At 35.5% G+C, this 24065-nt stretch overlaps 4 protein-coding genes and 1 long non-coding RNA gene across 11 annotated transcripts; 1 reads left to right on the forward strand and 4 right to left on the reverse strand.

Moving 5' to 3' along the window:
• Positions 1-1434: 1434 nt before the first annotated feature.
• On the reverse strand, positions 1435-3232 carry LOC110788082 (uncharacterized). Its single transcript, XR_002533242.2, has 3 exons — positions 3012-3232; positions 2835-2932; positions 1435-1962 (listed from the first exon to the last, which is right to left on the reverse strand). It is a non-coding gene; the product is annotated as an uncharacterized lncRNA (long non-coding RNA).
• Positions 3233-5161: 1929 nt separating this feature from the next.
• LOC110788094 (putative threonine aspartase) lies at positions 5162-14250 on the forward strand. The gene is made up of 11 exons (XM_056830253.1): positions 5162-5396; positions 5832-5882; positions 6215-6335; positions 6487-6571; positions 9433-9514; positions 9666-9798; positions 11711-11862; positions 12361-12524; positions 13226-13349; positions 13460-13564; positions 13964-14250. The coding sequence occupies exons 1-11, from the start codon at positions 5262-5264 to the stop codon at positions 14048-14050; spliced, it is 1239 nt and encodes a 412-aa protein (XP_056686231.1). The 5' UTR covers positions 5162-5261; the 3' UTR covers positions 14051-14250.
• A 131-nt stretch (positions 14251-14381) lies between these two features.
• Positions 14382-17813, reverse strand: LOC110788131 (bifunctional protein FolD 4, chloroplastic-like). Of its 2 annotated transcripts, none has more exons than XM_021992775.2 (5): positions 17567-17813; positions 16768-17105; positions 15674-15910; positions 15376-15543; positions 14382-14885 (listed from the first exon to the last, which is right to left on the reverse strand). In XM_021992775.2, exons 1-5 carry the CDS (start codon positions 17760-17762, stop codon positions 14715-14717), a joined length of 1110 nt encoding a protein of 369 aa, XP_021848467.1. In that variant the 5' UTR covers positions 17763-17813; the 3' UTR covers positions 14382-14714. The 2 variants fall into 2 exon arrangements, with proteins under 2 accessions (XP_021848467.1, XP_021848468.1); XM_021992776.2 differs by having other exon boundaries at positions 16768-17093; positions 17567-17811.
• An 871-nt stretch (positions 17814-18684) lies between these two features.
• LOC110788130 (K(+) efflux antiporter 1, chloroplastic-like) lies at positions 18685-22088 on the reverse strand. 6 transcript variants are annotated; one of them, XM_056827900.1, is made up of 6 exons: positions 21525-22086; positions 19754-19823; positions 19505-19557; positions 19365-19406; positions 19126-19200; positions 18685-19030 (listed from the first exon to the last, which is right to left on the reverse strand). In XM_056827900.1, exons 3-6 carry the CDS (start codon positions 19535-19537, stop codon positions 18854-18856), a joined length of 327 nt encoding a protein of 108 aa, XP_056683878.1. In that variant the 5' UTR covers positions 19538-19557; positions 19754-19823; positions 21525-22086; the 3' UTR covers positions 18685-18853. The 6 variants fall into 6 exon arrangements, 4 of the variants coding, with proteins under 4 accessions (XP_056683878.1, XP_056683879.1, XP_056683877.1 ...); XM_056827901.1 differs by having other exon boundaries at positions 19505-19601; XM_056827899.1 differs by having other exon boundaries at positions 19754-22087.
• A 711-nt stretch (positions 22089-22799) lies between these two features.
• Positions 22800-24047, reverse strand: LOC110788093 (uncharacterized). The gene is made up of 4 exons (XM_021992738.2): positions 23705-24047; positions 23361-23543; positions 23081-23268; positions 22800-22871 (listed from the first exon to the last, which is right to left on the reverse strand). The coding sequence occupies exons 1-4, from the start codon at positions 24045-24047 to the stop codon at positions 22800-22802; spliced, it is 786 nt and encodes a 261-aa protein (XP_021848430.2).
• Positions 24048-24065: the final 18 nt, after the last annotated feature.

The following is a 24065-nucleotide window of genomic DNA, read 5'->3' on the forward strand; positions in this document are numbered from 1 at the left end:
AACTAATTGGATTCATTGCTTAACTAAGTGCTTAACTAATTGGTATGTTTGCTTAACTAATTGGTTTTATTGTTTAACTAATTGAATTCATTGCCTAACTAATTGATTTTATTGCTTAACTAATTGAATTCATTGCTTAACTAATTGATTTTCATTGATTTCAGTGCTTAACTAATTGGTTTTAGTACTTAACTAATTTGTTCGGTTACTTAACTAATAGTTATCATTGCTTAACTAATTGGTTTCAGTGTTTAACTAATTGGTTTTAGTGCTCAACTAATTGGTTTTAGTGCTTAACTAATTGGTTCGGTTGCTTAACTAATTGGTTCGGTTGCTTAACTAATAGGTATCATTGCTTAACTAATTGGTTCGGTTGCTTAACTAATAGATTTCATTGCTTAACTAATTATTCCATTTATTAACTAATTGGTTTCAATGCTTCACTAATTGGTTCCATTGTTTAAAATCATAACTAAAACTCATAAAATTTTAACCAATTAGTTTTAATGCTTAACTAATTGGATTGATTGCTTAACTAATTAGTTCAAGTGCTTAACTAATTGGTATGGTTGCTTAACTAATTGATTTTATTGCGTAACTAATTGAATTACGGCTTAACTAATTGATTTTATTGATTAACTAATTGGTTTCAGTGCTTCACTAATTGGTTCCATTGTTTAACTAATTAGTTCTAATGCTTAACTAATTGGATTCATTGCTCAACTAATTAGTTCAAGTGCTTAACTAATTGGTATGTTTGCTTAACTAATTGGTTTTATTGTTTAACTAATTGAATTCATTGCTTAACTAATTGATTTTATTGCTTAACTAATTGAATACATTGCTTAACTAATTGATTTTCATTGATTTTAGTGCTTAACTAATTGGTTTTAGTACTTAAATAATTTGTTCGGTTGCTTAACTGATAGTTATCATTGCTTAACTAATTGGTTTCAGTGTTTAACTAATTGGTTTCATTGCTTAACTAATTGGTTTTCAACGCTTCACTAATTAGTTACAGTGCTTCACTAATTGGTTTCAAAACATAACTAATTGAATTTTAGGAATAACTTATTGAATTTTAGGCTTAACTAATTGAATATTAGGCTTAACTAATTAGTTTGATTGCTTAACAAATTAATTCGATTGCTTAACTAATTAATTTAGTGCTTATTTAATTGGTTCAAATGCTTAACTAATTGAATTTCAACGCTTTACAGTGCTTCACTAATTGGTTTCAAAACTTAACTAATTGAATTTGTAACTAAAACAAATTCAATTATGACTAAAACAATAATCAACTTAAATGAATAAAAATTTAACTAAACCGTTTTATTTCTTAACTAAATACAACAAACATATAACTAAAACAATAATTGAGAAAAAATGTAACTAAACCATTTCATTTTATAACTAAATATAACAAATATGTAACTGAAACAATAAACAAAAGTTTCTCATAACTAAATATAACAAAAGTTTAACTAAGATGAAATTATTCTTAACTAAAATTGTTTTAAATTTACAAATACATATTGGGAATATAACTAAAATGAATTAATCATAACTAAAACAAATAACAACACCACCAAAGCAACAGGAGTTGACACTACTCTTCAAAGATTGCATCAACAACACGAAACAACAAAAACAACCAACAACATGAACTAGGTAACATCAGCATGGGCGGCGACAGAGCTGCCACCACCAGGCCGCACCGAATCGCCGAAACCAAAAGGAGGAGATCCTCCTGAAATCATACACTTTGAAGCAATGATTTACTGTTGATTAGATTTTCCTGCCTGCATTCTCATCTGAACAACTTTCACAGCTGCCACTCGTGCTGCATTAGCTGCTCTATTAGCAGCTGCTACACCTTTGTTAACCCTTTGCTACACCTTTGTTAACCCTCTTATCTACTGGTTTCACCTTGTATGATTTCTCAGATGCTTGCCTTGCTTTCTGCATATGAAACAAGAGCTTATCATACCACCTTACGAGCTTCTAAAATATGAAACAAGAGCTTAAGGCTTAAGGCCAAAATCAATTAAGAGTAAAGTCTAACCACAAAACCACAAAACCACAAAGCTTAACTTAAACAAAGCAAAATTGAACAAAGCCAATATTGAACTTTTATTATAACTAGCATGTTTATTTTACAATAGCACTAACAATAAGCCAAATGAATAGATAAACTGATAAACACCATCACAATACAAAATTGAATCAAGCAAACACTGCAACAGTCAAAAGGACTCAAAGCTAATCATCAAATACAATAAACACCATAAAAATCACAATACAAAATTGAAACCAAAATTAATAAAACCACATAAGCATACATTATCCATATAGTACGGATAGTGTACAATAATTCAAGTGACAGTTTCAAACAACACATGAAAGCTAACGAACCAGTAAGTAGCGCCTCCTCCTCCTCGGTACAATAAGCAAGGGTGTTCCTATACTCCTATCCATGACAGATTAATTGACAGAGAACCGAACGAGCGAAATTTTATCACATAACAGATAAACCATTCTTATACGACAGTGAAATCAATTGGAAACCAAAATCACTATTGTCAATAAAACAAAGAAAATACAACTAAAGCATCATATTTCATAACTAAATGCAACAAAAGTTTAACTAAAGAGCCTCAAATCACAACTTGAATCGCCAAACAAAATAGGCAAGGAATCGCAAAATTTAGTAAAAGGATTTAACTATTAAAGACTTTATCATAACTAAAACAAATTTAATTCTAACTAAATCAACAACATTAAACAAAAAACTGAAAATTAAAAAACCTAACATCAGAATATGAAAGTAGTACCTCAGCCGCCACCGCCGTTCAGTGCTTCGTTCCATTCCGCTCTCCTCCCATCTCCGACGGCTGATGCGACAAGGCGAATCACCGGCGCCACCTTCATGCTAGGAAAATCGAAAAAATCAAACAAAAACCTAAAACCAAAAGATGAAGGGCAATGGAGGAAAGAGATGGAAGAATTACGTCGTTGCCGATTCATTCTCGATCTTGTCGTAGTCGTCGCAAACGGTTTTGAGGCGAGGGAGAGGAGGAGAGTATCGATCAAGAGGAGAGAGAAAGAGATCAAGGATGTCTCCTTGCTCGCAGGCGGCGAGTTTCGCCACAACCGTTCTCCACCGCCGACGATTTGAAAGAGAGAAACGCAGAGGATTTGAGGAGAGAGAGTCAGAGAGGGAGGCAGCGGGTTTGAGAGGAGAGAGAAATGAAATAGGGTTTCGAAATTGGGTAAAAGTAAATATTTATATGACCCGCAAACTACAACCACGGATCTTTTTGACCCGCGAACTGACCCGCGAGCTGATTCATGGATCGGGCGGTCTGACGGTCAGACCGTCGTTTTAAAAAATTTGTATTTATATTAAGGGTTTGTTGGATTATTTTTGGGCTGGAAAGTTGGGCTTTGTATCTTTTATTCAAATGGATTTTATGACTAATTTAATTAGTGTTTTATTTTCTTTAAGCTAATTTTATTATTTTAGTTGATGTTTTTTTAATTAGTGTTTTATTAGTTGATGTTAATATTATTATTGTTATTATTAATATACTATTGTTATTATTATTCAAAGTAAGTCCACATAAGAAACATACATGTGTTATATAATTAAAAAGTACATATTAGTTATAATTACCTAAAGCATTTACGATGTGATTGAGATTGAGAGTATATGAAGTGCAAAGTCGTTATAATGTGATTATGTTTAACTTATTCCGATCATTTGAGTTGTTTAAACTAATTGTAATATGACTTTGTTTGAACTAATTGTCTAATTTGTTGTTAATTGAACTAGTCAATCGAGTAATTGAACATGTTATAAACTATCTGAATCGTTGTTTGAACTTCATATAACAATTTATCATTACTTAAGTATAGTCATATAAGAGTTATATAATTATAGTCTTCTCTTATCGAGCTATGTGGTTTTAATTGTATATAGTTACATAGTTATAGTCATAACCGAACTGAATATGATGTCAATTGAACTTAACCTGTATCCAAATGGTAAAAAACTTTAAATAGTGTTAGTAACCTATATCTAACTAGTCTAACTAGTCGATCGTACACACTCATAGACATAACAAAACTTATAATATCATAATTTGGATTTAATATGTTTCAATATATATATATATATATATATATATATATATATATATATATATATATATATATATATATATATATATATATTCGTACTTAATATAAAATCGTACAAGATATATGTCTTTCGCCAATAACAATTAGTGAGTTTCAAATGATAATGAAAGTTTAGGAGTTTAGCATTTTGGATGAGATGAAATCTAGGAATTGAATCTAGCATCCTAACTGATAGTCTTTCTCTTTGTCTGTGGGACCTATGTCAATCTGCTCAACAACGAGAAAAACGGTTACACTATCACATGGGAAACTCGCATTGGCTCGAGACCCACTCACTTACCCCTAATTCCAAAAATGAAATTCGAGTTGCGGGAGTAAATGTTTTTCACTTTCACATTTTGAGATGACTAAATCGATCATTGGTTTGTAATCTATATTCACTTTATAGTATCGACTTGACAAAAACAAGCGATTATTTTGTCTATATAATTTTTAACTCTAAAACAAGTTAAACAATATTTTTTACAATATAAAATAATTAAAATGTATATATTGGTTCAGACCCGAGTTTGACCCGTCCCCGAGAGTGACCCGACCTGAATTCTATCTAATCCGATTATTATCCGATCCAAACAAAGACCTGAACCCGAAAATAACTGTGTTGCAAACCGACTTAAACCCGACTCGATAAGACCCGAAGCTGAAATTACCTGCTACAAACCGACTTAAACCCGACCTGATAAGACCCGAACACGAAATTATACCTGACCGAAATGTGACCCGACCCGAACCCGACCTGAACCCGGGATAAGAAAAAATCCGACTTGACCCAACCTGAAATCGACCCGACCAAACCCGAAGTCAACCCGAATGAAATATTGAGCCGATATGACCCGACTTGATCATGACCCGAGATGACCAGACCCAAACCCGACCCGATAACCTGTTTTGACAGCTCTACGATTTGTGACGTTCCAAACCGAACGACCTACTCCTTATTTATCACTTATTCACTTACAGTGAGTGACAAGTTTACGACTTGAAATCCAAACATTTGAAAGAGTAATTTATGAGCAGCCATTGCCAACACTGGCAGTGTGCCCTCAGCTAAAGCAAGCATGGCGCAAGAAGGAAGTCCCCCATTTTTTGTGGCAGTTCACGTCGGCGCCGGATTCCATTCTCCTTCTAACGAAAAGCCTCTCAGATTCGCCATGAATCGCGCTTGCCTTGCCGCCGCCGCCATCCTACGCATGGTTTGTATTCTCCTCTTTCTCTCTCTTAATTCGTCTTTCCTTGTTTCTTTCTAGCTTTTCCGATTGCCTAGATTTTGTCTTCTTATTTTTAACTTTTGAGTTCTAGAAAATAGATTAGAGATTATGCTTTTTTGTGAATTTATTAATCCCCAAAATAGAAAAAAATATTTAAAATTTGTTTCATTTCACATTGGGTACATTTTGATTCAAGTGTTCAAGTCTTATTTAACCTTCTAATGTATGTATGAGGGGTTTGAGTTCTTTGTTTTTTCCAAGTAGAGGTTAATAGGGTCATAATGGGTTATTGAAAGTGCAATTTTATGAAATTATGATGGAAAATGCTTTGCTTAGTGATAGTGACTTAGATATTTTAATTACTTTTGTTGTTATGGTAGTGCCATTAGAAATAATATTTCTTTGTTGAATTCAACTTAGGATTCGGGTGAATGTGTTGATGCAGTTGAAGAAGCGATTCGAGTTTTAGAGGTATGTTTTTTTACTTCTTGTCAATCTTATTTTGTGCGGTTTTGTAAAGCTTTGTTCTTCAGAGAAACAATGGACCTTATGCTGAGATCCTTCATTCATTCATCTTTATGTCATCATTTGAGATTGATTACCTATTTGATTTGCCTCCCAATACTGTATAGTTAGTCCCAAATTTTGTCTACATACCAAGTATTCAAGTATATGTTTCGGCACTTATAACGAAGTATGTAGCAATCCTATTTTCAGCATCCCCATCTACTTGGTGAACTAGTCTTTGTTTGAACTTATGGAGGAAAATCAATTGTTAATCAGTATGTTGTTGGTTTCTAAAGGATGATCCCAGCACAAATGCAGGCTGTGGTTCAAATTTGACAGAGGATGGGCATGTTGAATGTGATGCTAGCATTATGGATGGCGATTCTGGGGCATTTGCTGCTGTTGGAGCAGTTCCAGGTATCTAAAAGCTGAACTCAGCATTTCCAGGCTGTCCATTTTCGGTTATAGTTTTGCTGAGTTCGCAAATTACGGTTTATGATGTCATCTTTTTTAATTACTGATAGTCTGATACTTATTCTATAATCAATTTCATTATTCTGTAGATCAGGTGTTCGAAATCCCATCCAAGCCGCTGCTTGCCTAATCAAGGAACAAAAGATGGGACCTTCACTGCTAGGTCGAATGCCTCCAACGTAATGATTTTCCAGCCTCTAGTCTTATTCTATCTTTAGTGATTGTTTTGTTTGAGTGCCTGTCTGCCTATCTGCCTGATTTGGTTCAGCACTTGCTTTTGAATGAACTTTGGATATTTATATACAGATTTTTCTAATTTTCGAGAACCATAAAAATTAGTTTGAAGAAAACTAACCATTCAATACACTTAGGAACTGATCTCCAAAACGAACGAGGGGTAACCCCACCTGAAACCAACACATAATAACCAATAAAACAAAAGAAGACTCTTTTGGGCATTGCTACTCAAGTGTAGATTATTCTAAAGACAGTAATTTAATTTTCAATCCCATGAATTCTTTTTAACCATGTCTAATACTCTAATTACCTATTGTAAGTCTTAACTACTCCGTACTCATTAATATCCCGAGTGGCTTCGTAGCATGGCTTTTAATGTTTGTTAGGGAGATAAGCCTTTCTTTTGGTGTTCATAGAAGGGCACTATGAACTTTTGGTAAAGCGGGGAGGATTTTACCAATTTCTTTTTAATATTTTCCGTCAAGTCTAAAAAGGGTCTAGTAGTCATGATTTATTCAAAGTGAGATTTTTCCGGGTTATTTAAGGTCTATTTCACATATAAAGTTGATGGTCAATCTAACTTGGTTTTGTGACACATGTAGATCCTCCATTTATTACAGTACCAATAAGGCATCCACCTAGTTTTTATCATCATTTAGCTCTAAGCCTCCCAGAAAGGTCTTATTTTTTGATTATAGCCTTCGTTAAAGTGGGATGATTAGCATTGAAGGTTCTGTTTTGTATATCATTCAAATTGAAAACATGAGCCTTGAGGTGATCGTGAAGGCTATTTCCGAACCCTGAAGACTTATATTTGCAACTCGAAGTACATGATTTTTCGTTTTGGTGTTAGATATATACTCTATTCTATTTGGCCCTAAGAAGCTTTCATTTGGTTTATGAACGTTTACCGTCCTGCATGACTTACCGCCTTAAAACATAATGAGTTGTGCCAGGTGTCAATGTGCCTTCTATAGTTCGAAGAGGCCATATGGAATATGGGTTCACTAAAGGAATAAGGGTACTTTGGGGCCTGGGAGTCTCCCTTTGATGTGCTTTTTATTTATGTAGCCTAGCTATATGTTACTAAGATGGAACACTACAAGCGGGGGTGAATTGTGCTAGGAACTTATAGCCAAAATAACTGTGGAATTCAAAAACTAAAAGCTATAAGGACACAAAGTGCAAGAGAGATTTTCACGAAGAAACTCTCCGATACCCAACTAGAAAGAAAACCTCTACCCACTCAGGATTTGCTCTAAAGCTCTTCACTATAATAGGGCAACAACAACTCAATTACAAACCTATTATAAACTCGGGCCTCACTTGAGTTCCTTTATGAACTAAGGAACTCAAGTTCCCAAGAATTGTCCCGTCAAACAACAGCCCCCTGCTTCTACTCTAAAGCTTTTCTCCACACTCAGACTCGGGCTTAACTCAAAGCATGTATTATAAGAGTTCACTCAAACCCTTACCCCAAACAACACTTCATTCAAAGTCTTTCTCTCAAAATGAAAACAAACGCTTGAAAATATAAACTCTAAGAAACAAGAACTTGTAAACTCTAAGAAATAAGAACTTGGAACTGTGAAGGAACAAGTATGTGAAGCTGGCTCTATAACATGGTAGAAAAAATATTTAGCTAATGTAATTATTTTCCAGCGACACTTTCAAATGAATGAAACTCTTTGCTTTTATAGCCTTCCTAAATGTTTTATTCACTACTATGTGATTTTATCATTTTAGACACTACGTGTAATGCATCCTAGTTTCTTGGCATGACCCCCATGTTCCTAAAATCAACCCCACAAAATGTCCGAATTAAACGTGATTTATTCCATGACTTCATAGGATTCCCAGGTTAATAGGAACCTGACTAATTGGTTTACTTAGTTATGTAAATAAAGCCATGACTACCTAGGATTCCCATTAATAGGATTCTAATAAACTAATTAATTTATTCTATATTAGTAGGATCTTAATTAACTAATTAATTTATTCAATAATATAAATCTGATTTATCTTATTAACAATCCTAGACTAAGTCAATTACCTATTTATTAGGGACTAGTAAAACTTTTAATTAAATTATACTCTTAAATAAAACTAACCTAAATGCATGTCTACATCCTAAGCTAATTGATGAATAAATACTGACGTTTTGACTCTTAGATTTAAGATGCATACCAAGTTTCTAGATTGAGTTCCGCTGACACGAGGTCCAGTGGTCCACAACACTTTGTTCATGTTTCCTTACATTGAAGCCTAGAAAGTACATACATACGTTCAGACTTCTTCTCTTCGAGTTCTCTTTCTCCTGCTTCTATTCCGGAGTTCCTCTAGCTCGCCTGGAGTTTATCATCAACATCCGGTAAGCTCTATTTATGATGATATAAGCACAATATTTCATTAATGATCCTTGCACACATACAACTTAAAAACCATGTTAGTTGATTATTTAGTTTGTCATCATCAAAACCATATTGGCTCAACATGTATCCTTTGCCAACTGTTTCAGCAACAAGGTTGGAACCTGTAGCAGTGTACACATTACTTCTCTCTTGGCCTGCGTTGTCCATAAAATTTTCAATTATCAAGGGTCTTCAAGAGAAGAAAAGCAAGAAATTCAATAAGGGCATCGTATGGAGTTCAAGGAGGAACCAAAAAAAAAGCAGAAAATAAGTCTCCATGCATTATGTTTAGTGTGTATAGGTGTCTATGGGGTTTACATTGTACCTTATGTGCGCTGGAGTATCTCATTTCAGTTGTTTTTTAAATGTATATAATTTGGTTTTTTTTGCAGCTTCTTAGTTGGTGAAGGTGCTCATAAGTGGGCCAAATCGAAGGGCATTAGTTGTGCTGATACAATAGCAGAGGCTGAAAAGGTTCTTCTAACACCATCTAGATTTAGGTCTTATATATTTAGTGAAGATTGTAAATTTTGCATGTGGGAGTTTCTATTTTCGGATGGGTGGGTGTGCTCATTTTTTTAGTCTATATTTTTCTTAGCCTTCACTTTTCTTTTTATGGAAATAGTGGTTAGTGACTGAAAGAACCAAATCTCAATGGTGCAAATATAAAGCAATGCTTGATGCTGCTAAGATGCGATTAGGAGGTTTTGACATGCGTCCTTGTAGCAGAAGAGTTCAGAAAAATGAGCAATTGTATGGTAAGTCTTTTGCAGGTACATTAGTATTGGTTCTGTATGTTATATAGACCCAGGAATGGGTGTTGGATAATGGTATATATCCAAATGTCAAACACACAAAAGCTAAAAGAACCTAGGATGCTCGGACTCGGCTCACCACCCCTCCGTACCGGTGTCGACACGACGCGACCCGGGTGCGGACACGGAATCCGGATCGGACCCGCCGGAGAGAAAGTGGACTCGGCAACTCGCTAACCCTAGATCTAAAATTGAAGGAAGAAAACAACAAATCAAGAGCCGAAACCTTAGGGCTTTTGTTCGGCCAAAAAATCCGAGTAGATTGAAACCAGCGACTTGTTCGTTTTCTTCTCCGGCGAAGGGTGGCTGTCTTCACCTTCTCTTCGACCTTTTAAAAAAAAAATGGACATTGTGCTGGTTCTGGTTCTGGTTTTCTATTTTTATTTTTTTATGTGGGGTTGGGTAATGGAAGAAAGTCACGTGATTTCCATCTCTCATTTTATTCATTACTGATTCTTCTACCTCTTTTTCTGTTTTTTAACTTTATTGGTGGGGTATTCTTGACTCTTGAGTCCTTTTATTATGCCTCTTTTTCTGTTTTTTACTTTATTTAATATCAGCAATAAAGTATGGTATATTTATCCAACCAAGGAGTTTGACTTCTCACCTACTTCTCCATAATACTGAAATTATGTATATTTAAAAAAAAAAAAAAACCAGTACTTTAAAAAAAAAAATCTGCAAATAAAAATAAAAAATCTTTATTTTTTTTTGCATTGCCGTGTCCCCGAGTCCAAATACCAGTTTTGGACCCTTTCGAAACGTGTCCCCGAGTACTTGATTTTTGAGTTTCTCATGTCCGACACTCGGATCCCTTACCCGAGTCCGACACCCGTACCCGAGTCCGAGCATCCTAGAAAAGAACTAGACACAAGGAGTTATCCTAAAAGTAAACCCTGAATGAGGACACATCATTTGTGAAGCATATTCAGAATTCAAAAGACCTTTTTCATTTGCCTTTTACATTGCAAATATATAATGGACTAAATCAAAGTCGCTCTCAAAATCTCTTCGCTTCCTTTCCATGAAGTAGAAGATGGTCATCCCGTTATCGCTTATGAGTCAATTGGAAACAGTCTCTCTGCAAGTGCAGGGGTAAGGTTGTGTAAGTCCGACCCTCCCCTTCCGCCCCTACCCAGCTTGTTGCGGAAGCCTCTTTGAAGGCACTGGGGTAACGATAATCAAACTAATGTTGACTTGTTTGCTAATTTGTGTTACTATATTTATCTCAAGCTCATTAATGAGTATCGCCATGTTTTCCGTGATAATAGAGGTGTTTAGGTGAAAACCAAATATTACCTTCATAACCTTGCTGGAATGTTGAGTGTCCAACAGGGGTACAAGGTACCTCAGAAAAATGAGGAGTTGAAGTAAATCAAGCAAAACATTTAGATCTCACGGCAAGGATGATGCTAGATGGAAGGAGAAGTCACATGTTAGAGTGTTGTTTATCCACATCAACTTAAGAATACAATTAAGGCCTGTGTTACTTGAATCCTTCATTCTCTGCCAAACCTCCACACTCTGACATTTGTATGAATTCTTGACACTTCATTTTGAACCAAAACACTGGAGTTTTCATAAAATAGCTGAATCTAACACTTGGATATGTACTTATGTCTGACACAAATATTTCAGATTAACATAGACCACATAATTTCCGGCAAACTAGTTAATTATTCACAAAGTTGTCTCCTGTCAATTTCTGGCACCTTTTATTTTTCATTTTCTTGTGAAAAGGTGAATAAATGCCCTAAATGGAAATGTTGTATGTTGAATGCATGTATTTTTTTTGCTTACATGTTTGATCGAGTATCAAGCCTTCTACCAAGATTGCTATTGTTTTGTGCTCTAGATGACGATACTTTGGAAGAGTTGAAGGATGTTGAATCCTCTACATTGGGGGTGAGAGAAAATGACTGCATTGTGGATACAATTGGAGTCATTTGTATTGATCGTGCTGGACGTGTTGCCTCTGGAGCCTCTAGTGGGGGTATTGCAATGAAGGTATTGTGTGTGTTATAGTTTTATTATCTTTCTATTTTGGTATGACCTAAAATGTTTCCTACTTCTAAAAAACATATCAAATATTGTAAAACTTTTAACACATTATGTACACTGTTTTTAGTCTTATACATTTAATGGGAATCATGTATTAATATATCTGTAAAATCCGAAATATATAGGACAAGGCAAACTCATTTATTTATTGGGATATTAAGTTGGATTTCCTGTAAAATTTCTAGGACATAGGGAATGTATATTGCTTGTTAAAGTATTCTATCTAGGTAGCATTTGTTTTAGACGTGTGCTTCAGTGAGTTTTTAATGTTATAATTTTATGTTTTGTAGACCTTTCTGCTATGCATTGCGAGAACTCTCTTTTTTACTTGCTTACTTCAAGCAATGAAAAAGCATTGGGATTTCCATCTATTTTTTCTTCATAAATGGAATGTAATTATATTTTTAATTTAATGATTCATATTGAAGTCTTTCTTCTTAATAGGTAAGTGGACGAGTAGGATTAGCAGGGATGTATGGTTCAGGTTGTTGGGCATCCTCGAAAAGTCCCTTTGGAGCTCCTTTTCTTGTAGGTTGTTGCACTACTGGCGCAGGAGAGTATTTGATGAGAGCTTTTGCCGCCAGAGAGTGTTGCACGTCATTGTCGATGTACTATATCTTGAACTTTTTCATCCATAGCTAGAATATCGATAACCTAACAATTTTATTTTACATATTCTGTTTTCTAGTAGAATTTCTCTTGCTTTCACGTTACACCTAATGCGGCTAGGTGCTTAGTAATAGATCAAATTCAAGAGGTTAAATGTTGGTCTTCTTCTGTCATTGTTTCAAGTAGCTAGCGCCTAGCATTGCTCCATGAAGACCAGATGGGGCTTTGTGTGTGCTATTCTAGTCTGTTCTGACCTTTCGTCCCAATAGCTTCTTTTTCACGCTATGTGGACAACTTTGTATTAGCCCTGAATGGAAGTTCTTGCATGTGAAAATAATCCTTCAAAGTTGTTCCACACTTTGATTGCTATGACTGCCAGTTTAAGTGACAGGACATATCTCACCCCGTATTAGCTGTATTGGAGACTCTATGTGTTGCTTTACCTCATAGACATTCCTTATTATAAAAGAAGTTACATCTTGATCCATGATCCTAGTTAAACATGGCATCAAACTTCCGCGAATTTTGGTAATTTGATTGTATATGGCTATATGTTCCTTAAAACTTCAGTTCTTTCTTCTAAATAACAGATAGGACTTTCAATGTCCTCTTACATTTCTTCCTGTTTACTTTATGAGGCTTCTCTGTAGCCTTGGGTCAATTCCTTAATTGATGATTGAAGTGGTGCCTCTTTTAACAGATCACAGGCAGGTCCAACTTCAGCTTGTATCAAAATTCTCCGCTTGGTAGTTCAGGCCGGTAGACAACAGGGAGCCGACGGCAGTGCTGGGATCCTTCTTGTTCAAGCTGATGCTCCCTTGGTGGTAACTACCTCAACCAAAGGCCAGATCTTTCCCTTCTGGAACCTGTTTTTGTTTCGTGGTTATTTCCTCATAAACTCTTTTATGTCTTTATACCTTTTCACATGCTCCAGGGTCCTAATAATATACCAGAGCTGAAAGCGGTGGAGATTGCAGCTGTATATTCATCGCAATCGTTTGGGATAGGATATTATGCCAGCTCCATGGAAAAACCCAAGGTGCAAATTTCCTTCTATTTTCATTGCCAGTTGTTGAACTTATTGCCATGTGCAGGATTTGGATTTGGGTAATTGGGTTGGCTATTTACCTACTTGTTTCCTACCTTTGGCCTGATGGATGATTGTGCAACAGTGCCAGAACGGTTGCAGATGATAGTAGATGGATCATCTATTTGACTGCAATATTCTGCATATGAACCGTTCTGATACTAATCTTTGCCCTGTAATCTACATAGTGAAGCAGTTAGTTGCTGTTTAGTTTATTTCAAGAAGTAAAAATGATTGGCAGGTTCATTTTGTTTTATTTATAGTTATTTTATTCTAAAATACAGAGTAAATCTCAGCTAAATGCTGGTTCATTATTTGGCAAAGTTCACTTCATATGTTTGCTTCTTGCAGGCTTCAATTATACGGAACAAGAAACTAAAGAGCACGACAGGGATAGACCACTTTGAAGCCAGAATCAGTTTAACAATTGGAAGCTAGAAAATTTTCAGGTCCCTTTGTCTGGGACAACCAATTTTTATTTATATTTATATTTATTTTATGAAATAGAGTATCCTAGCGTGAGTCTGGAAAATTGTATGTATCTAATGCAAATTGTATCCTTGTCGATCAATTATACAAGCATTCAACCATTATATGATGCCATTGCATCCAACAATTATTGCAGTTTTCATTGCAAACAGGATTTCATGTCGATTATACAATGTCCCTGCCATTAGAAGTTGCTTAGTAATATATGATGCTCTCTCAATGTATGGAGGAAATCTAATGGAGTATGTTGTTTACCAATAAGACAATAAAGTCATAGACATATCAGAAGAGACATTAGACCAAAACATCCAATAATTTTCATACAGATTACAGAGACTTCTGAGCTAAAATCATCTTCTCTTTTACAACAAACTGGCTTGTATCAGGCAAATGTCAATAATAAAGAAAACAACAGGCAATTCCGACAGGAGCCCCAACTTCTTCATGGAATCTGGGAGCAATATGTTCTTTATATTGGATATTGTTGTTGTGACTTTTCCCCACAAATTTTGGGGGGAAACAAAAATAAGTTGTAGCAAACTCATGGGCTGATGAGTGTGATACCATGTAAATTGTTTTCTACCTTCCTAATCTGAAACTATCAACTGCATTATCAGTTGAAATTGTGCATCCTTTTTGCTGAACTGAGAGTATTTGAAAGAAGCATTGCAATGGTCATTGGACCAACACCTCCAGGAACAGGGGTAACAGCAGAAGCAACCTTGACAACCTCTTCATAGCAAACATCTCCAACTAACCGATATCCCCGAGGGCTTTCTGGATCCTGTTTTACAAGTGAATCTTAGCAAAAATGTTTGACATGAGAAAACACAAATTAAAATATATTGGATCTTAAAATGACAACTAAATGTCAAAAGTGCTGTTGGTATCAGTTTTATCCCTCTGTTCTGAAACAAATACTGCGTATACATATTTTTTTGAGTTTTCTAAGTTCCAAAGTCCAAACTAAACCTTTCAATTTTTTTCAAAAAGGCTAAACAGGACTTATTCTGCATTAAGAGTGTTATTGGCGACACTTCCGAATTTTCGATTAATTTTTGTAGTGCTAAAATGTAATGTTAACTATCCATATTTTATTGTTTAAAGATCATAATGGAGGTACATGGATTTCGTGGATGTGCATATATATGCTGCCAATATTTCCATTCTATTAATAGGAAATCTAAAGAAGATAGGATATTATAACATGTCAGACAATAAGTTATTTGAACATGAAAGAAAGTAGTTGAGCACATGAGAAGCTCTAGGTTTACCTCAACTGGATTGATCCCAACATCGATGATAACAGCACCAGGCTTAATCCAGCTACCCCTAACCATGTTTGCTTGTCCTACAGCAGAAATGATAATATCTGCTTCTTTTATTATATCCTCGGGATTGTTTGTTCTAGAATGAACAATAGTAACAGTAGCATCTTCCCTCTGCAAACATAAGTGTTTGTTCATATAACGTGTTGGAGTGCAAGTATCCATAAAAACAAGAAAGGAAAGTTCAATATAGACATGGATTTCCTGCATACAGGAAGAACATGAACGAACATAAAGAACTTACTTGTAGCAAAAGAGCAGCCGGCATCCCAACTATATTACTACGGCCAATCACAACTGCCTTTTTCCCTTTTATTTGAATTCCATATCTATGCAATAGCTCTATGCACCCTTTGGGTGTACATGGTACAAACAAGGGTTCTCTACCCCGCATTGCAAGACGACCAATATTCAGAGGGTGAAATCCATCAACATCCTTTTCTATTCCAACAGCATTCAAAATTTTCTCCTCATTCATATGCTACAAAACCCATTAAGGAAAGCAAGAATTTTATCAGCATATCAATCAAAAAATAATTTGTTCGAAAAAGTGACAAGGAGTCCGCAGAATACAGGAAATAAATGTTAGAGAAATTAGACAGTCGCCAACATGTATCTCATATCTAGGCTTTGTTTTGTTTGGCGAAAAATGTTTTCAGTGAAAAATGATATTCCATTGAAAACATTTCCAAGGAAAAACAAAAGTCCAAACTAGTTTCCTTTATTTGGTTCCTTATAAAAAAAAATTCATAGAAAAAGGAAAATGTGGTGAAGATTGTTGGGAAGAAGGAAGAGGGAGGTAAGTTGGAAAAGTAGAAAGGTGGTTTCCCTTCCTCATAATGGAAATGGGTTTTCCACCTTTGAGGGAGTTATGGAAAGTTGTTTTTCACCCCTTGCCAAACCAGACAATGTAAAATGATTGAAAGTGGGAAATTGCTTTCCATGAAAACGTTTACACCAAACCAAACACTCCTCTAGTGTGGTGTACACTACATTTCAGGCAACATCCCATAAAAGTAAATGTTGTTTAAAAGAAAGTTGTCAACTATTCTGTCAAGAGGACAATTCCTATTGAAAATTATCCAGGAAAATACAGGTAAACACGACAGTAAAGAACCAATTTCTGACAGATACCTTAACCAGCACCTTTCTGGAGTTTTGGTATATGTATCACAGACTACAAACACGCTACTTTACAAGAGTCAGCATAGAACACATAATAGTACTGACCTAATAAAACAATCATCTTTGAATCTCTCCCCAGAGTAAATAATAGCAGAATAAGTTTCAGTCTCAAGATATAACCACAACTTATACACAAGATGAACCAATGCATACCTTAGGAAGAGGTAACTGAACAAGTATTCCATGAACTGAAGGATCCTCATTGAACCTAGTTATAGAGTTGAGCACTTCCTGTTCTGTTGTATCTCCTGGCAAATTTACTTCGAAAGAATTAATCCCCACTGCATCACAAGCTTTCTTCTTATTACGAACATAAGTTGCAGAGTCCTTTCTATCCCCAACAAGGATCACAGCCAACCCCGGAACAATACCAGTAGCTTCTCTCATTCTCGCTATTTCAACAGCTATCTCCTCCCTTATTTGCTTCGCCACCGACTTACCATCAATCACTATTGCAGAACTCTCGGTTGCCATTTTAGCTGTAACAGAAACTTGCAAAGAGTCATTCCATGTTTTCTTTAATGAGTACCTAAACTACAGCATTTCAACTGCCATAATCATGAAACACGGACGGAATTCTTAGTTAATTCAAATGTCATCGTGAACTCTTAGAAGGAACCTAGACATCAGAGCTCCAATTTTACAACAACATCAACACAATTTCTCAACAATTTGAGTTAAATCCACAGTAAACCCACCAATTTCCACAAGCCCAAATCAAATTCAACAGAAAAAAAAATTAATACAGAAAAATGCAAAAAAAAATTCAGTTAGCCTTGGAGGTGTTCGATAAAATGCGCCAATGAATTTCCAAAAAAAAATACAGAAAAAAGTATACAGAAAAGAACGAAAACCCAGATACTAAATTGGCACAAACAAAACAATAAAGAGAAAAGGGATGATCTTAATTGCATCAATTAACGAATTTTCTTGACAAAAGAAGGATTAATACCTGAAACAAAAGTTGAGGAAACATGAGCTTGAAAGGAGGAGAGAGAAGGTAAGAAAGACCTTGAGGAGGTAAGAGGTAAAAAAACCCGAAGAGAGAAAGAGAGAACGCTGCAGCTACGGTGGAGTTTGTGGCAGCGGAGTGGAAGAAGACGAGCAGTCGTGGAGGATGAACAGTCAGAGAAAATCATGGAAGCCATTTTTTTTCCTGGGGTTGCTTGAGAATATGACTTGTGTCGTCTTAATATGTCGTTAGATGACTATGAGGGTGGCAAAGGGGAGGGTTTCTAAACGTGACATGGACACAAGTGATCCAAATACAATCATCTTGAGTACCAATACATAATATGTCAGTACCAAAATATAAAATTGTTTAGAAATACCAGCAATATAAGTCATATGTGTTATTATTGGTATTCACATAATTTGTATTGGTACATGGTACTAACATATTCTGTATTGGTACTCCAAATTCTGTATTGGTACAAGTCACTTGTGACAAAGACTTCCTCTGGCAAAGGGTTTATTTAGGGCTTTAAAGTGACTTTTTTTTAAAAAGTTTCTATTGGAATTACAAGAATCTTCGTGAAGTACAAACAATGCCGAACAGAGCACCAAGTCATGGTCAAGATGGATTGCAAGCTGCAACTTGCAAGTAACTCGAACTCGAACTCGAACTTGAACTCAGACTTGAATTCGAACTCAGACTCAAAATTGAGTTCGAACCCAGACTCAAAATCTTTCCGTGGCGTATCCAAAATCAGAAAATGTTTCAAATTTAAAGGTAACTTGTTTGAAATTTAACTGCCCATCCTGGCCATAAGAAGTCATTTCCTTTTTCTTTTGTTTGATAAAAAATAAGAAGTCATTTTCTATTCATAAACCACTACTACCTGTTCACATAAGGGAGTTGCAAAGGACAAAATCAAACAAGAGATAATTTTTCCAAATCCCACTCATTTCCAAAGAAGAGCTCTTAAAAGAGTTTGACTTTGAACACTTGATTTCTGTTAAAGTTTAGGTCTCAATAGTGGACTTAACTTCTCCTTTCAGGTCTCGTTCTTCAGAAAGGGCATGGTATAGAACATCTGTTAGAATTTGTAAGAGCTCCTCTGTTTACGATTAGAAAAAAGAACAGCCAAAATTTTGGATTCCTTTCAGAAAATGAACATGAATATTTGTCATCATTGATCAACGATGAATTTTTTTGAACAATGAATCAAAGGAGGTACGAGTATATTGAATATTATTGCCAAAATTTTCTATACAAATTAACCTAACGAGACTGTAATCAACCTATACAGTTTTTTCTGTTGTCTTCTTCGCTAACTGATGCATACTCATATTGCCAGTGTTCCGTCAATAATTGGGTTATCATATCATCTGATGGATCCAGCGGTTGAGACTTGGGTTTGGTCATGACACGAGAATATCCATAACCTAGAGAACTTCCACTAGCTTCACACAGCTGCAATAACACACAACTCAAGTGTCTTAAAATCCTATTCATACATGAGTAGAAACGCATCATCTAAGAGTTATGAAACAGCCTCATAAACATACCTCAGTCAACTCAGAGAGGTGACGGGATCTAAATTCATTGATCGCGGATGCTATCTCTGACGTTGGCAGTTTAGCCTGAAAGCAGAGGAAAACACATCTTAATGCATAAAAGCAAGACACATCGTTACTATTTGTAAAATATCATCAACATGAGCAGAATTTATTGTTTAGGTGACAAAGGAAACAACTCAGCTGAATCATCTTTCCATCAACCATAAAGAACTGGATGGAGAAGAAACCTTTCGATTCATTTCTTCTTTCTCTATACTTAGATGGAGCCTCTGAATCCAGATCGAAGACACTTTTTTAGGATCGACTTAGGGCAGGAGGACGTAACCCAGCATTCCATAGCGCATAGAGGAGAGGGGGAAAGAATTACCTCGCCACATGTAAATGTGTAAAATAACTTCATGGAACACAAATCTTTCAAAACTGAAATGATATACTCCGTATCAAATTATCATAAGCCAAAAATCCTTCATATCCCATCCATCAAACATTCCATGTCAACGAACACACAAAATTGATTTAAAAATAGAGAAAACTCACATGAGAAAAAAATCTCAAGGTTTATGAAAAATTAAGGATATTATGTAAGTAAAATACAGAGCTAATTAAAAAAACCCACCTCGTTTTTAAGCTAAGAAACCTTCCCATCCAAATCTTCAAGATCGTCTCCATCTCCATTTTTCAGAAATCTAGCATTATAATTCAAATTAATAATTGAGGAGTAATAAAGCACCAGCGACTGAAAACAAATAATTCTGCAAAAATAAGCTAAAATTTTGTAATCCATACCATATGTCGAAGATCATAAGAAATTGCTCGAAGCCGGTCAAAATTTAGGGTTTTTGAATGATTTTAACGGAGAGAGTAAATCAAGAGCATGCGTATTTCTTGTTAAAACTAACTTTGGTGTTCGTTAGTTTTAGCCAATAATCGGTGCGTAGAAATTTGATGATTTGGTTGATTGGTAAAAAAATTGTTTTAGATAATCTCAACAAATCAACCAAATCAGCAGGAGCTTACTTCCAATTGGGTGCATTTTCAACTAATTATAACATCCATAATTTTCATCAATTTACTATGAACATGATATCTAGGAGTACTTAACTGAAGACTATGCGACGAATTGTCTAGCACTCTGACAGGACAAGAACATCAGTTTAAGCACAATAAGGGTGAGAAGACAATGATATCAAGCAAGGAAGTTGCATCACGAACAAAATCTTTACACAACATATGTGACTATTTTTTGCCATGTTCATGCATGATTACAAGCAAGTATGCGAGTCTTTGACTTGCTCCTATGGGATTATCAAGGAATAGTGCTACAAGGTCGACCAATTGTGGAGTGTCTTTTTTTGCTCGACAAAGGATTACATAGATAAGCATATGCTTCGCAGATCACCAGTAACACATTTTAAGCTAGCACATATTAAAATCTACATAACATGGCAATAACTTGCCATTTCACACTATAACTACAATTTTCATATGATGATCTAGTAGATTTCCAAGATGTCAGCATTTCCATAAGAGTAACAGTTGACACCATCCAACACCCGAAACCTACACTTTAAGTCTCGAGACACAGTTGCCACCAAAAACAGACAAGCTTTAGAGACATGTTTCTATCCTTGACTTGTAAAATAATCACATATAAAAATATCAGGCAAAGTTTTCTAGGCAGAATTTAAGAGAGGTATGACCTGGATGAGTATTGTCCATTTCAAATGGAGTCAACAATTCACTACTCATTGACTTACTCCTTCATTGTGGATACCAAAGGGCTATATTACAATGAATAGTTAGACTGTTAATAATAGCCCAGAAACACATTCCTTAAAACTAAAGATAAGGAAATACGAGGAAGTCTTGGCCTCAAGTGACTTGTGTCCATATGGACACAAGTGGCTTGTAATTAGTACCCGCTAATTTGACATTGGTACTAAGACTAGTTAAGAAGTACCAATACAAATTATTTGTGTTATTGGTACTGACATATGCTGTGTCGGTACTAAAAATAATTGTATTTGAGCCACTTGAGGTTTAGCAATCCTCGGGAAATACAATGTAAAAAGAAAGTGACATGTGTGTGTCAAACTTTAAGATGATGCGATTCAACAGTGTAGGTAATCCTGAAAACAGAACCATGATAGCCACAGAGACAAAGTTTAAAACCAGGGAAACCCAGATTGAAAAGTTAAATCACAATAAGATTTCAAAATAGTTAATACCATCCTTCATTTTTCTATTTTGAAACCAAAATATATTGCTACCTTCCTAATTCATCCTTAACACAAAACGATTAGACAAACACGAAATTCCAATTCCAATTCCAAAACACAAAATTCCAATTCCAACCAAAATATTTGGTTTAGACAAACACGAAATACCTGAACTTCCTAATGCCTCCGGGCCAATATATACGCCATTGAAAATTTGAAATCTTGATGGTTTTTCATGGGGCTATCTCTTCATGCGTCCAATCAATACTCCCCTTAGAAACCTAAATCTTTGGCATCTTGATTAAGGTAATCGCAAATTATTACCTAAAAATCATGAAAATCGAAGTTAGAACTATTTTTTTGTGCTCCTGCACTTCCTAACGCCTCTAAGCCAATACTCCTGTTGGAAGCCGAGGGAGAACTGCTAGATCTGGACGCCATTTATTTAAAAGAAAGGAGAAATATTAGAGAGGATATAAAATAAACCCTTTCCTCCCTTTTGTTGTCTTCCGATGGCAATTTCTTCATTCTCGCCATAAATGGAAAAAAAACCTAAAATTCAAACGAATGATCTGATAGAAGAAGAAAGAGGATCGAAGCATGGTAGAAGAAAGTGGAGGCAGAAGAAGTCTTGCAAAAATTGAAAGAATTGATTAAGAGGAGAGAGAAAGATATGTGGTGACTGGTGAGGAAGAATCTATCGGCTCGTTTGGTACGAGGGATATGGGGTGGGGATAAGGATATTTTATCATTTTATACTCTTATCCCTTGTTTGTTTATAAGGAATTCTAATTTATTTAGGGATAGGGATAGGGACTAATAGAGCCTTTAGAGCAACTCCAATGGTGAGCTACAAAATGTTGTGGTTAAGTTTGTCACATTAAATTTCTAACTACAATTGATTAAAACCACAAATTATCACATTGGTGGACTACAATACTTTGTAGCTCTCTATAATTTTTAATTTAAATAATTTATTTATTTGAGCTATATTTTTTTTGAGCTACGTAGCCCAAAATAGCTACAAGGTTTTAACAGCTAATTATGTCATTGTTGTACCAATGGTGGGCTACCTGTTCACATGCTCATTTTTTTTGTGAGCATATCCATTTTGTAACCATTGGAGTTGTTCTTATCCCCATCATTATGTACCAGGGTAGGAGGAGGTATAGAATGGAGGATTTCTCCTTTTTATGTTAAAAGACTATTTTATCCTTCATTAAAAGGCTAATATGTAAAGGAGGATGTTGATATGATTTTAGTTTACCATTTTAAAAGGGGTAATATAGTAAATTTATTATTTAATCTATATCCTTATCCTCTACCATGCCAAACAAGGGATAGGGATAAAATTAATGAATTCCCTATCATAAATTCCCTATCCCTATACCAATTTATATCCTTATCCATATCCCTTTCTCATACCAAACGAGCCATATATGGTTAGAGAAAAATGGTGAAGAAGAAGGTTGGAGAAGAAGATGGTAATGGGAAGTTGTGAACCGAATCTGCAAGCTGGAACAAGGGGTGAGTCATCACAATTCACAAGGGTAATTCCGCCAGTGCACTGTTCTTAAGAGAAATTGATTTTTTTCATGAAGGATTTTAGGGGTATTATAGGCATTAATTGTAATGTTAATTGTCAACTTTTGGCTTTTTAAAGGGTAGGGATAAGATATCAAACACTCAATTGTCCTGTCTCTCTCAATCTCAATCTCTCTAACCATAAAGAATACATTGCTCTCCAGAACATACAAAACCTTTGAAAATGGATATCCCGTAGTAAGAGGTTTGGACAGTTTGCAATCATGTAAATCCGGATCACCTAAAAACCAAAGCCTCCAAGGATCCTCTCCAACATCCTTTTCCAAAACCCATATACTACTACTTTCAGAGGACGTAGCAAAAATTGCTAATGACTCACCAAGAAGGAAAAGAAACATGACAAATGTGTAATTTGGCGTAAGTTTCAATCATATCCAAACCTGTACAAAGTCCCTATACAGAAAACACGTTGTGTTCCATATTTGAAACTAGAATACCAACGCAAGACATTTGTCCGATCAGGTTTAATCTTCCATTGTTGATCCTTGAGTGAATATACTCCAAGTTCCACTTCTGAACTCTTGACACCAAAACCAAAGTTATAGACAAGTACTTTGTACTCATTACTGGATGGAGCAAATCCTAACATACAACAACGAGATCTTAGGACAAGAGGATAAGGGGAAAGAATCAAGGACTTACTAATAAAGGGTTCCACACTACTATCTGCTTTTTGCGAAACTTCATCATCAACACCAACCCATTAAAATTTTCAAGAATTTGGTATGGTCCAAAGATTTTACCAAGGTCAACAGTTTTCTCAAATATGTCACTTTGACGAAATATAAAATGATTAAACCGACAATGTTTTTCCATGGCTAATACACTAGTGTTTGCAGAACTGTTGTTGTTGAAAACCTTAAGATGCACAGAAATAAAACGAGAGGAATCAATAATCTGACACCAAGAGTTACAGACACACCTGAATCTGAGTAAGGTCTTCACCGGCAACCTCGCCAACAACTCCTCTAACAGCTCCGTCGGGAAATGGCTGTCCTCCGGCAATTGAAGATGGCTGCCCTCCAGCAATCGATCGTCCCGTGCGAATTTCCTTTTCCTCTCACTGGTCCCGCCCTTGTTCTTCATCTTGGCGCACACAATCGT

Source organism: Spinacia oleracea, chromosome 5 (assembly GCF_020520425.1).
Source record: "Spinacia oleracea cultivar Varoflay chromosome 5, BTI_SOV_V1, whole genome shotgun sequence".
Classification (NCBI taxonomy): Eukaryota; Viridiplantae; Streptophyta; class Magnoliopsida; order Caryophyllales; family Amaranthaceae; genus Spinacia; species Spinacia oleracea.